Source organism: Paroedura picta, chromosome 5 (genome assembly GCF_049243985.1).
Source record: "Paroedura picta isolate Pp20150507F chromosome 5, Ppicta_v3.0, whole genome shotgun sequence".
Lineage (NCBI taxonomy): Eukaryota > Metazoa > Chordata > Lepidosauria > Squamata > Gekkonidae > Paroedura > Paroedura picta.
In genome coordinates, this window is record NC_135373.1 from 55,503,378 (window position 1) to 55,516,175 (window position 12,798).

The window sequence follows — 12,798 nt, forward strand, 5'->3', positions numbered from 1 at the left end:
TTTTTCAGGAGAGGGTGAACCACTGCCCCCTTCAGCTGCTCAGGGAACTCCCCGGACTCCAGGGAGAGGTTGATAATGTCCCTGAGCTGGCCTCCTATCTTCTGGCCGCCTCCTTTGAGGAGCCATGATGGACAGGGGTCAAGGGGGCAAGTGGTCGCCCTAACTGAGCCTAGCAACTTGTCCACTTCGGATAAAGAGAGCCGTCTGAAGCCATCAAACGTCACCTCCAAAGGCGGCCAACAGGCCTCCAGTTCATTTACTGTATTAACTGTGGCGGGAAGATCGTGGCGGAGAGACAAGATTTTGTCCGCAAAATAGCTCGCAAATGCCTCACGGCCGAGTTCCAATTTGCTATTATTTTGGCGCCCCTCAAGGGCGGTAAGGGATCTAACTACCCTAAATAATTGGGCCGGGCGAGAGCTTGCGGACGCGATTTCCGTGGCAAAAAATTCACGTTTTGCCACTTTCACCGCCATCTCATACGCCCTCATAAGCGTGCGATAAGATGTTCTCGTAGCTTCGTCGCGAGTCTTCCGCCACACTCGCTCCAGTCGTCTCACTTCCCTTTTCTTCTCCCGTAGCTCCCTGGTGTACCAGGGAGCCCGTTTGAGTCGAGGGCAGAGAGGACGTTTAGGGGCGATCTCATCTATAGCAGCTGTCAGGCGGGACTGCCAGTCCGCCACCAAAGCGTTGTTTTACCTCCACAAGAACTCTTTGACATAGGTTAAGCTGAGTGCATGGGGCTAGCCTAAGGTCACTTAACAACTTCCCATGGCAGAATTAGAAACCCTACTTGAGCCTCCTGGATACTAGTCTACTAATCTGTAGTTTTTTAAATTATGATTTGTAATCCATAATGAAAGGTGGAAAATAAGTATATTTGATGAAGAAATAAGCAGAATTATCTCCTCTTAAATTTAAATCTTACTCCTGTATTACACTGAGTTAAGAGAGAGACAGAATATTCTTTCACAGTATTCTGTTTCAAACTATCTTTAGGTCTCCCACCTTCTTAGTCATTCCTGATTTGTTTTTGTTTTTGTTTTGTTTTTTCATTCAATCTCTCTTGTTCCTGGAGCTTTCTAACTTCAAAGTCAAATCCCAGGTCTTCTTTTAAATCTGTCACCTGTCTCCCCAAAGGCAAAGTTCACATTTTAAATTCCACCAGTTTTTCCCTTCCTACCTAGAATCATAGAGTTGGAAGGGAACTTCTGGGTCACCTAGTCCCAAACCCCTGCACTATGCAGGACACTCACAACCCTATCACTCATCCACTCTATCCTGCTACCCCCTTGAACCTTCACAGAATCAGCCTCTCCATCAGATGGCTATCCAGCTTCTGCTTAAAAATCTCCAAAGATGGAGAACCCACCACCTACCGAGGAAGCCTGTTCCGCTGAAAAACCGCTCTAACTGTCAGGAACTTCTTCTGGATGTTTAGATGGAATTTCTTTTGAATTAATTTCATCCCATTAGTTCTGGTCTGACCCTTCGGGGCAAGAGAGAACAACTCTGCTCCATCCTCTACATCAGGGGTAGTCAACCTGTGGTCCTCCAGATGCCTGTGGACTACAATTCCCATGAACCCCTGCCAGCAAATGCTCATGGGAATTGTTGTCCATGGACATCTGGAGGACCACAGGTTGACTACTCCTGCTTTACATGGCAGCCTTTTAAATACCTGAAGATGGCTATCAGATCTCCTCTCAGTCATCTCCTCTCCAGGGTAAACACACCAAACTCCCTCAACCTTTCCTCATACATCTTGGTCTCCATATGCCTCACCATCTTTGTTGCCCTCTTCTGGACATGCTCTAATTTGTCTACATCCCTCTTCAACTGTGCTGCCCAAAACTGAAATTACTACTATTGGGAAATTACTACTCTGCTGGCTCCAGGAGGTTGCTGGAGTCTTCACTGATTAGGTGCAAGGCACAGTTCTACAGAAGTTATTTTGTTCTGATGGCTATCTGAGACTGTACTGAGATACTCAGACTGTACTGAATTTGCATCCTCCTAACCTGGCAGACTGAAGGCTATTTTTTTTTTTTTGGCCTGTCTCTGGACGTTAACAAACATTTGCCATGCGAACATAGACTTTTTTTACTTGGATACCTGTGACTAATGTGTTGTTTCACATAGTGTGTGTCCACTATCAGTACCTGCACCCTCCTTCAAATTTCACAGCAGCTGAACAGTTCTTCCATTAGATTGGCTGTGTCCTTCAAACCTGGAATGACAAGATCTGTGACAAGACCTGATCTACACAGCTAGTGAGGGAGGCTCTGAGCTGGTGTCAGTTCATGGCTGGGGCCAGATGGCTTCAGACTGTCTGGCATAGGGCTCTAATTCTCGTGAGACCAAGATCTATTACAAGACCAGTCTCTAGAAATGGGGACTACATAAACTGTTAAAGTTGTAACCTTCCAGATCCAGAGCTACCAGATGTTAAGAGAGGAGAGCAGGAGGCCAACAAGATCAACCTGAAGGGAAGTGGAGGATATTGCTTAATGCAAAAACTCCCATCCTTATCTAAGTCACTCAATTATGTTCTGGAGTCTTAAGATATAAAACCCCCAACAATACATCAGTCAGTCATTTTCATCTGCTTAATACCAATGACATTCTCCAATTACTGTATAGACAGCAGTATACAAAAGAGGGGCAGATATTCCACAGAAAATAGCAATGGTGCTCAGTGTAAAATGCTTAGATTTAGATCTCCTCCAGAGTATCAGCTAAACTTAATTATCTATGTAATAGAGGACAAGCTAAAATGGTAGATTCCCCTGGAGCTAATGGATCTCAGCCTTGATGGAAATAATTATTGCTAGGTAAAGGACAAAAACTTCACACTTAAAGTAGTATGGTCACTTAATGAAAGCTAACACCAAATGTTGGGTCAATTTCACATTATTGATATTAACATTAATCTTTTAATAACTTCCAGCCTTTAAGTTTGGTCAATGGCTGCATTTAGATGCCATAAACATGATCCAGGAAGCCCCTCTCCTCCTTTCCTTGGCATGCTGTTGAAAAATTGAAGACTTCCTGTTTGTAAACTATCTGCAGTTTATTCTGATGTTGAAATTTGGCAAAGAAACAAAGTGTTCCCCCCCTCCCGCCCACCAACCACTAAAACAGTTATTCTCAACCAGGATTGCTAGTAACCCCAGGGTTATTTCAGAGCCCCAGTGTTGTTACTCCAGTGGGGGGGTTATTATCTTGAAATATTTTTTTAATAACTATCTCAAGGAGGAGTCAGGAGGACAAAGTGGTTTTCTGCTCTGCCTGGTCCGCAGAGGCCTTGTTGAATTCATATATACTGGAATAGGAATGGGAATAGGAATCTGCTGTACTTCCCCCTTTGGCTCCTTCCATTTTAGGCCTATTTTAAAATAGGCTCAGCGCCTATTTTACATCTGTTTTTTCCCCACAGGTCAAAGGGTTTAGGCACATCTAGAGATGGCAGTAGCCAAGAGATAGTGTCTGGGTGGCAGGTTGACATGGACAGAGAGGTTGTCAAGAAGCATTTAGCTGCACTGGATGAGTTCAAATCCCCTGGGCTGGATGAAATGCACCCAAGAGTGCTCAAAGAACTTTCCGGAGAACTTGCAGAACCCTTGTCCATTATCTTCGGGACCTCTCTAAGGACTGGAGATGTCCCGGAGGACTTGAAGAGAGCAAATGTTATTCTGATCTTCAAAAAAGGGAGGAAGGATGACCTGGGAAACTACAGACCAGTGAGTCTGACCTGTATTGTAGGTAAGATAATGGAGCAGATATTAAAGGGAGCGATCTGCAAACATTTGGAGGACAATTTGGTGATCCAAGGAAGTCAACATGGATTTGTCTCCAACAGGTCCTGTCAGACCAACCTGGTTTCCTTTTTTGACCAAGTAGCAGGTTTGCTGGATCGTGGAAATTCGGTTGATGTCGTTTACTTGGATTTTAGTAAAGCTTTTGATAAGGTTCCCCATTATGTTCTGATGGATAAATTGAAGGACTGTAATCTGGATTTTCAGATAGTTAGGTGGATAGGGAATTGGTTAGAGAACCGCACTCAAAGAGTTGTTGTCAATGGTGTTTCATCAGACTGGAGAGAGGTGAGTAGCGGGGTACCTCAGGGCTCGGTGCTCGGCCCGGTACTTTTTAACATATTTATTAATGATCTAGACTAGATGAGGGGGTGGAGGGACTACTCATCAAGTTTGCAGATGACACCAAATTGGGAGGACTGGCAAATACTCCGGAAGATAGAGACAGAGTTCAATGAGATCTGAACAGAATGGGGAAATGGGCAAATGAGAACAAGATGCAATGTAATAAAGATAAGTGTAAAGTTCTGCATCTGGGTCAGAAAAATGAAAAGCATGCCTATTGGATGGGGGATACATTTCTAGGTAACACTGTGTGAACGAGACCTTGGGGTACTTGACTTATCTAAACATGAGCAGGCAGTGTGATGCAGTGGTTAAAAAGGCAAATGCCATTTTGAGCTGTATCAACAGGGGCATCACATCAAAATCACAAGATGTCATAGTCCCATTGTATACGGCACTGGTCAGACCACACCTGGAGTGCAGTTCTGGAGTGCAGAACTGGAGTGCAGTGTGCAGTTCTGGAGGCCTCACTTCAAGAAGGACGTAGATAAAATTGAAAGGGTACAGAGGAGAGCAACGAAGATGTTCTGGGACCAAGGGACCAAGCCCTATGAAAATAGGTTGAGGGACTTGAGAATGTTCATCCTGGAGAAAAGGAGGTTGAGAGAGGACATGATAGCCCTATTTAAGTATTTGAAAGGTTGTCACTTGGAGGAGGGTAGGATGCTGTTTCCGTTGGCTGCAGAGGAAAGGACGTGCAGTAATGGGTTTAAACTACAAGTACAACGATATAGGATAGATATCAGGAAAAAATTTTTCACAGTCAGAATAGTTCAGCAGTGGAATAGGCTGCCTAAGGAGGTGGTGAGCTCCCCCTCACTGGCAGTCTTCATGCAAAGGTTGGATACGCACATTTCTTGGATGCTTTAAGATGGTTTGGGCTGATCCTGCATTGAGCAGGGGGTTGGACTAGATGGCCTGTATGGCCTCTTTCAACTCTATGATTCTATGATTTTCCCTCTCTCAGAATTTCTTCTCAGAGCCTCAACAGCAGAAGATGGCTGGAGGAAGGCTGTTGCAAGCAAAGGGATTCAGGTATTCAAGCAGGAGAGGACTATGTCAAGTGTCATAGGCTTCATCCTTCAAGGCAGTAATTGTCTTCAAGGAAACTGAGCTCTGTAGACTAGAGATGAGCTGTAATTCTAGGGGATCCCCAGGTCCCATCTGGAGGCTAGTATCCCTAGCCAATGGTTCCCTTTGTGCTGGCAACCATTTCCAACCCTGGAAAAATATATTCTCAGGTCTTGCTATTGCCAACTTCTTGGTGGTGTCTGGAGATCTCCTAAAAGTCACAGGTGATCTCCAAACCTGGCCTGGCCAGCCGCCACCTCCATGAGAGCCAGTTTGGTGTTGAGAGCCAGCTTGGTGTAGTGGTTAGGAGTGCGCACTTCTAATCTGATGAGCCGGGTTTGATTCCCTGCTCCTCCCCCACATGCAGCCACCTGGGAGACCTTGGGTTCACCACAGCACTGATATTACAGGGCAGTAATATCAGGGTTCTCTCAACTTCACCTACCTCACAAGGTGCCTGTTGTGAGGAGAAGAAGGGGAAGGCAACTATAAGCCGCTTTGAAACTCCCTCAGGTAGAGAAAAGCAGTATATAAGAACCAACTTTTCTTCTTCCTTCTAAGCCCACACTCAAGATGGCAGAGCTGGCAGTAGAAGACAGGAGGCAAAGATTGTGTCTGGCGAGGCCCAACGTTCAGCCCTGCGCCACCTCCACCACCCATCTTCCATGTTTGGCCCCTCCATCAGGAGTGCAGGGTCAGTTGCAAGAAGATGGGCAGCAGAGGCAGCGCAGGAAGCAGTGCTCAGCACTGGACCTTGCCAGCTGCCACCGTGCCCATTCCTCCTGCAGCCAAGGGCTCCAGTCTCCCAGCTTCATGCTGGGATGAAGGAGGCAGCCATGAGTTGGCGGTGCCAGAGTGAGCAGGTCTCAGTGCCAGCCCATTATGTGTTTCCTCATAATGAGCGAAAATCCGATTCTCGTGTGCTTTATCTGAAGAGTCCCAGACTCCTCAGTCTTTCCTCATACAGAAGATATTCCAACCTTCTAATGGTCTTGGTTGCCTTCTTATTTAGTGATGTGAAAAATCACAAGCCAGCTTAAAACAAAGGTACCAGGCAGTGCTTCATAAAGTGTGCTCTGCAAGGCATATCTGGCAGCTTTCAGCTAGCAGCTCAGAGGATGAGTGCTAGTAATTCTGTTTTACTGGTCTGCATAGAATGCTAATTAAATGTAGTTCACAATGTGCATTGAGGATGGAAAGATAAAATTAACATGTACCCTTATGAGGAATTTATATGGCTTTTTATGACCCACAAAAGCAAAGCTGATTTTTCCCCCCATTTGAGGTAATATAGTTAGCCATTCTGCCCGTGACTTTCAGAAATTGGGTCCTTCATAATACTCCCAACTCATTAAATTTTTACAGACTTTTACACTCAAAAATGGGATTTGCCATCTGAACTCTTAACAGATTTGGCCAGCTTACACATACCATTATGCATCATTAGACTAGGAAAACACAGAGGAGTAAACTAATAACAAATCATGAATTTATTCCAGCTTTTTTCATTTGCATAGTCATAGAAAATATGATGTTTGTGAAAGAAGTTTTGATTTCATTTCAACTGAAGTGTTGGACCTAAATGTATTTTTTAAATTATGGTGGTGGTGGAGGTGGTGGTGATGATTATGATGATGATAATGATGATGATGATGAAATATTTATACCTTGCTTTTCTTTTGAAAAGGACTCAGGGTGACTCTGGATAAGTTACAGAACACTGACAGTTTTTTTTATTAAGGCTGTTAAATGTAAAGGGAACTATAAAAGATAAAATTAAGGCAATACAACCCATTTAGGGGAATTTCATTGTATTATGGTACCCATTCTGTGGTCCGTTGTCACCATGGGAGCCCATGTAGCTGAACAAGTCATATGATTGGTTTTATGCAATATTTTAGGAGATCTGGATAGTATGGGAGAGGTGTAGACTTCATTGGGGTCATTTTCTATGTCACTGCTCACTCTATGTGTGTCAATATCATGCAAATATGGATTAGTATATTATCTCTTCCTACATGGACATTTTTGTTGTCAGTCGAAACAGTGTCTATGATCAGTCAGTCACAAAGTCTATGTATAATTTATTGATTTGTAGGTGGGAAAAGGGAGAATAAAATTACAAATACATAGTCATTCAAATTTTAAAAAATTATAATATGTCTTATTGTTTTAGCAGCAGAGTAGGCTTAAGGGGAGTCAGCTGAAGTTGAATCCAGCCAAGACAGAGGTCCTCTAGCTGGACTGGCATGTCCCAGATGGGCTGCTACAACTCCCAACTCTTAACTGAGTCCAATTAACAACTTTGGCAACCATCAAGAGTCTGGGTGTGATTCTGGATTACTCCTTATCTATGGTGGTTCAGAGCACACGTGTTGCATGTCAGGCTGTTTACCACCTTTGCCAGGTGCAGCAACTAGCACTCTGTCAACCCCTGACTTAACCAGTGTTCTCTATGCAATGGTTACCTTCAGATTGGATTGCTGCAACTTGCTCTACCCAGGACTACCCTTGAAACTGCTCGGGAGACTTCAGTTAGTTCAGAATGCAGATGTGTAAGTCCTTACCAGGACCCAATCAAGGGCTCATAATCAACCTGTCCTCTCGCAGCTGTACTGGCTCAAGATTTGAAGACTAAATCAGATTAATTAATTAATTAATCCCCCAAAGAGCTTTAAGATTTGCAGACTAAAATCTACTCAAGATCTCTGGCCCTAAGGAAATCAAACTGGCCTCAACCAAGGCCAGGGCTTTTTTGGCCCTGGCAGCATGCTCTATCACATGAGATCAGACCATAATCAGTTCCGCAGAGACTGTAAAATGGATCTGTTCCACCAGGCCTATGGTTGAGGTCAAAATAGCATCTGAAAGTGCTGGCCTTTCTGTTAGAAAGTGACCAAATTAAGCTACATTTACTCTAGCTTATGACCCTGCCCCTCCTTGCAGGACAGAGAAAATTGGGCAATAGTTTGTAATAGTTCAATGTTTTTAATTAACTAATGTAACTCAAAATGTTATTGCATTTTATCCAAATTATGTATTTTCTTTTGTTGTAACCAGCCCTGAGTCACCAGAGTGAGGGTGGATAATAAATATACATATAAAATAAATATAAATAAAATTAACATTATATTAGAAACCAAAACTAAAATTCTCACTCATAATGCCTCTTCTCACACATTGAAAGAGATACTATAATTCCCAACCTGATATGGGATTAAAATAAGCAATGTTACAGGAAGTGACAGTGCAGCTGAGGTGTTCCAACATCCTCTAGTTAAATATTGTTGAAATATACAAATGGACACTGTGTCCATGATAGATCAAGTGTGAATGGTTTTCAGTGCCTGTTGCTTTTTTCTCCAGAAAACTCGCAACACTGATTTAAATTAATTTGGCAGGAATAGCACCATTTGTAATGCACAGCCACCATCCTGGTTGATATGTCCACAATAAAGTGTCTTCCTGCATCTCTGGTATTGTGCATAGTGCATATGTCTTTTCTGACTGTTCAAATTTGCCACAGTTATAACTGACACTCCCACTATCTGTGCTGAGTGAAGCTAAATGCAAGTTTTATGTTACTGCTGACAATGTCATGGTAGCATTTAAAACCCTACTTCAGTTTCTTTGTTTTCATTGTCTATGATCAATGGCATTTCTTGGAGTGGAGAGGGTTTTCCCTAATTTCCTTTGATGATGATATCACAGATCACCATGCTTCTGGCAGGGACAATGGTTAGCTCAGCAAGAGAGGAGCGAGGCTGTATTCTTAGATAGTTTTTCCTGACAGTTTTCAAGCCAAAAAGTTCTTTCAACTGCCATGAAATACATTCAGAAGTTGATGTCACTTTTGAGTACTTTAACTGTGTAATGTGATTGACAACAATATCCTTTCAGTATTATTAGAAGTCTCGGCATTCCCTGCTGCGTTTACTGAGAGGCATTGCTGTTTGTTTTGCAGAGCTACCATATGGCTGGGAGAAGATTGATGATCCCATCTATGGCACGTATTATGTTGAGTAAGTTTCCAAGTCCAATTTTAATTTCCTATTATTAATGTCATATAAACTGTTATTGATGTCCTGTGCTGGGCTGCGCTTTACTTGAAGAGGTCTGTGCCCCATTGTTTTTCAGTTGCACTTTGATTGGACCAGAAGCTGGATACACTAACATGAGATCCACAGATATGTTAGTCCTCATGAGGACATAAGCTGAGAATGCTGAATCAGACCACTGGCCCATCAAGCATTCTTTTACACACCCTGGCAAACAGTTGTCCTGGAAGGCTAATGAACATGTTATAGAGGCCAAGGCCTTAATCTGCAGCTACTTTACATCTCTGATATTCACAGGTTTGCTCCCTTAGTAGATAGAGGCTTCCTTCAGTCTCCATTAGTAGCCATTGATGGACCTCTCAAATCTGTCTAACCACCTTTTAAACCTTTCTGTGCTTGTGGCCATTGCTAATTCCACAGGCAGTGAATTCCACAGTGTGATTACTCATTGAGTAAGCAAGTCCCCCAAGTTTGCAGAACTATCTGTTCTTAGTTAATATGAGACCAATCCACAGGTTTAGGTATCCACAGATGAGTCCTCATGTCACTATTAGAACAGGGTAATTTTTTTTTTACAACAGTTACACATTTTCAAAAGAAAATGCCACTTTAAAAGCCACTTTCAAAAGAAAATGCCACTTTTAACAGAGTTCATGTCTTTAGAAAGCTTTGTGATACATTTTCCATTCACCATGTTCTTTGTGCATATAAAGACAAGTAAAAGAGAAGGTCAAGGAAATATTAAATGGTTCTCAACTGCTTTGTACTTCACATAGTCACACAGCTGAACAATTTGGGAGCTTACGCACATGCAGGGTGAGCCTTAACCAGCGTATTCAGAAATGCTTAAGGAAATGGGGAAACTGAAGAGCAAACATCAACTGTAGGTGGCTTTGCAACATAATGTCCTCTGTCAGGTGAACACACAGACACAACAATTACAAAACAATAGTGGAGTCTTGAATGTACCCCTTTCCTCCCAAGTAGGGTCGCCCCTAGGCCTTATAACATGCTATCCATTCACAAAACTGTTCATGATTCTTGAACAGTTTTGCAGCTGTTGATCATGGCATCAACCTTCTTACTTTGTCTAGGTGCTGTGAAGGCCTTCAAAACAGGAGCCCAGTTTCTTTGGCGGCCTCTTCCTCCTTCTCTGAATCTATGATCAAGCCCAGAAGCCAGAGCTGGAACTTTTCCCTGACCCAGAAAAGCTTTTCACAGCAAAATTTCTCTTTTCAGCCATGCCATTTGACCATACCTAAAACATGACCACATGATGATTGTATGGGGCAGCTAACCAGATAGATCTGTTCAGATCCTATAAGTCATGTGAGTCGTGATACTTCAGCTGGTGTGACCTCATGACTGTCATGGTTAATCAGTTCCTTGTAGCCTCATATTTTAAAATGTGATAGTGACACACATAAAGAAGACTGTAAAATACTTTACAATCCAGAAATACTAGATAGACCAATATCCTTGATACTGAAGTTTCTATGGAATATGTGACTTATTTTGTAATTTGGCCCGTAGCACAGAAAATTAAAACCAAAATGTTTGCACCCTTTTCTTAATTAAGTTATGAAGTACTCCTTGAAAAAAGTTTGGATAAATCATATCACAGACTTCTTGTGAGAACAGATCCCCTTTGTTTTTCTTAGCAGATCAGACTGATTAAATGCAGTTTGGTTTCTATTAGCAGCTTCAAATCTTGATGTCAAAGTTATTTTGCCATGTGAGCTTACTTGCCATTTAATTGCTTCTGACACTGTGTCTAACTACACTTTATATGCAAAGATATATAATTGGGCTGTGATGCCCTTTTCAATAAAAGCTGTTTCAGGAGGCAGACTTAGAACGAAGAAGCAGCATCGGCAGGAGAGGTGCTTAGTCTTTTCCTCAGTTGCCATTGGCATGCTGGAGATAATTTGAGCAAATTCTGTTTTGGCATCAGGAGGTGGGCAAAGGCTGCTTGGAGCAGAGAAACATTGGCTGCTTAAGAGCCTCCTCTACCATCACTTCCCCACACATTATTTCCAGTTGCAGAGCTATGGAAAAAGCCAAACTACATACAGCTGCATTCACTACTGGCAAGATGAAGAGTGTGAAATGTTCATCGGACTCTTGTTATGTTTAGGAAGATGGTAAAGCAGTTTTCTTTTCCAGCAAGCTTTGGAGTAGCTTGATTAATAAGACTGTGGCTAGGACTGAGCTTTTTGCAAAGTTGATTTGAATGGACTCCCCTGTAGTTGTAAGTGCTTGTAGACTCATTGTATTTTTAAAATAAATTTTGTGGTTTTGTTTTTAGACTGTTGTTGTATTGGATCCCTAGTTTGTGTTCCTATAAGCCACTTGGTATAAATGTTGCAGAAAAGGCACACAGTGGTTTTATTGGTTTATGCCTGTTGTAAGACCAAATCAAGTTGCATTTAAAACTAAATTAACTTTGGTGACTATCTTCGAGGACAACCCACTGTAGAGCACATTAAAGTAGCTTAATCCAATGACATAATTAGACAGTAACATAGATTTCAAATTAGCTGAAAAGGACAACCCAAGCCATAGCTTCTATATGGGGCTCAAGAAGCAAATTCAGGTCCAGGAATACTGCAGGTTGGTACCTGATCCTTCAGGAGAGTGCAGCCCAAGATGGGCTTTTCTTCTTACTAAGCTATTGCAAAAACGACATCTACTTCCTGATTTGGGTGTCCTCTTTTACAGCCCATGTTTAGGTTCTAGCCATCTAAACTTGATTGCACGGTGCCACAAGCCAAGTTGCACTCATCAAGCCACTGTATTTCTCATCACTTCTGACTCTACCAGGATTTTCAAAAGATGACTTTAAATTTAATTACTGGCAGACCACTAGAATTGTTCACAGTAGACTGTCACCTATAATGGCAGTGGTCCTCAAGATATCGGACAGGCTTATAGAGTAATGGAAGATACTGCCAACAGGCTGAATCACTTTGTTCCTAACAGCAGAAATTCAACACACCGCCCACTACCCTGCTAGCCATGGAAGTTGCAGTGGAACAAGAAATGCAGGAGAACTTCTGGCCACAACAGATTCTTGCTCTGGCTGTTGGCATTCAAGAACAGCTTGTAGGGTCCAGTTCAAGCCTAGTGCCAGATTTGTGCATGTACAGCAGACAGCTATAGGCATGAGGCCATGGGAATGACTTCCCATTCTCTTGGTGAAGAGATGGCTGACAGGCTTGTGTGTGAGAGAGAGAGAGGGGCGGTATTTGCTGCTTAGAGGAGAAACTTGAATTCCAAAAGGTTGAGGAACACTGGGATGATAGATAGAAGATTCTCCCTGTTCTGATCTGAACAATTAGATTCAAATAGGCAGGATGCTGAAGAAAGAAAATTGAGAGGTGTTTTACCATCAATAACCAATGGAACGAACTGAAATGTAGGATTTTGGAAGGAAGAAGAATTAGTAGGTAACCTGGAGAGGCAGCGAGTCCAGTAGGGACTATAATGTATGATTAAAAATAAGC

The 12,798-nt window shown here is 42.6% G+C and overlaps 1 protein-coding gene across 13 annotated transcripts in view; it reads left to right on the forward strand.

Annotated features, from left to right (window-relative positions):
* MAGI2 (membrane associated guanylate kinase, WW and PDZ domain containing 2) overlaps positions 1 to 12,798 on the forward strand; it is a 652,499-nt gene that overhangs the window by 493,366 nt on the left and 146,335 nt on the right. For all 13 annotated transcript variants that reach the window (XM_077338042.1, XM_077338044.1, XM_077338045.1 and 10 more), the window contains one exon: positions 9,199 to 9,256. In XM_077338042.1, coding sequence (XP_077194157.1) covers positions 9,199 to 9,256 — 58 coding nt within the window. The remainder of the gene's footprint in view (positions 1 to 9,198; positions 9,257 to 12,798) is intronic.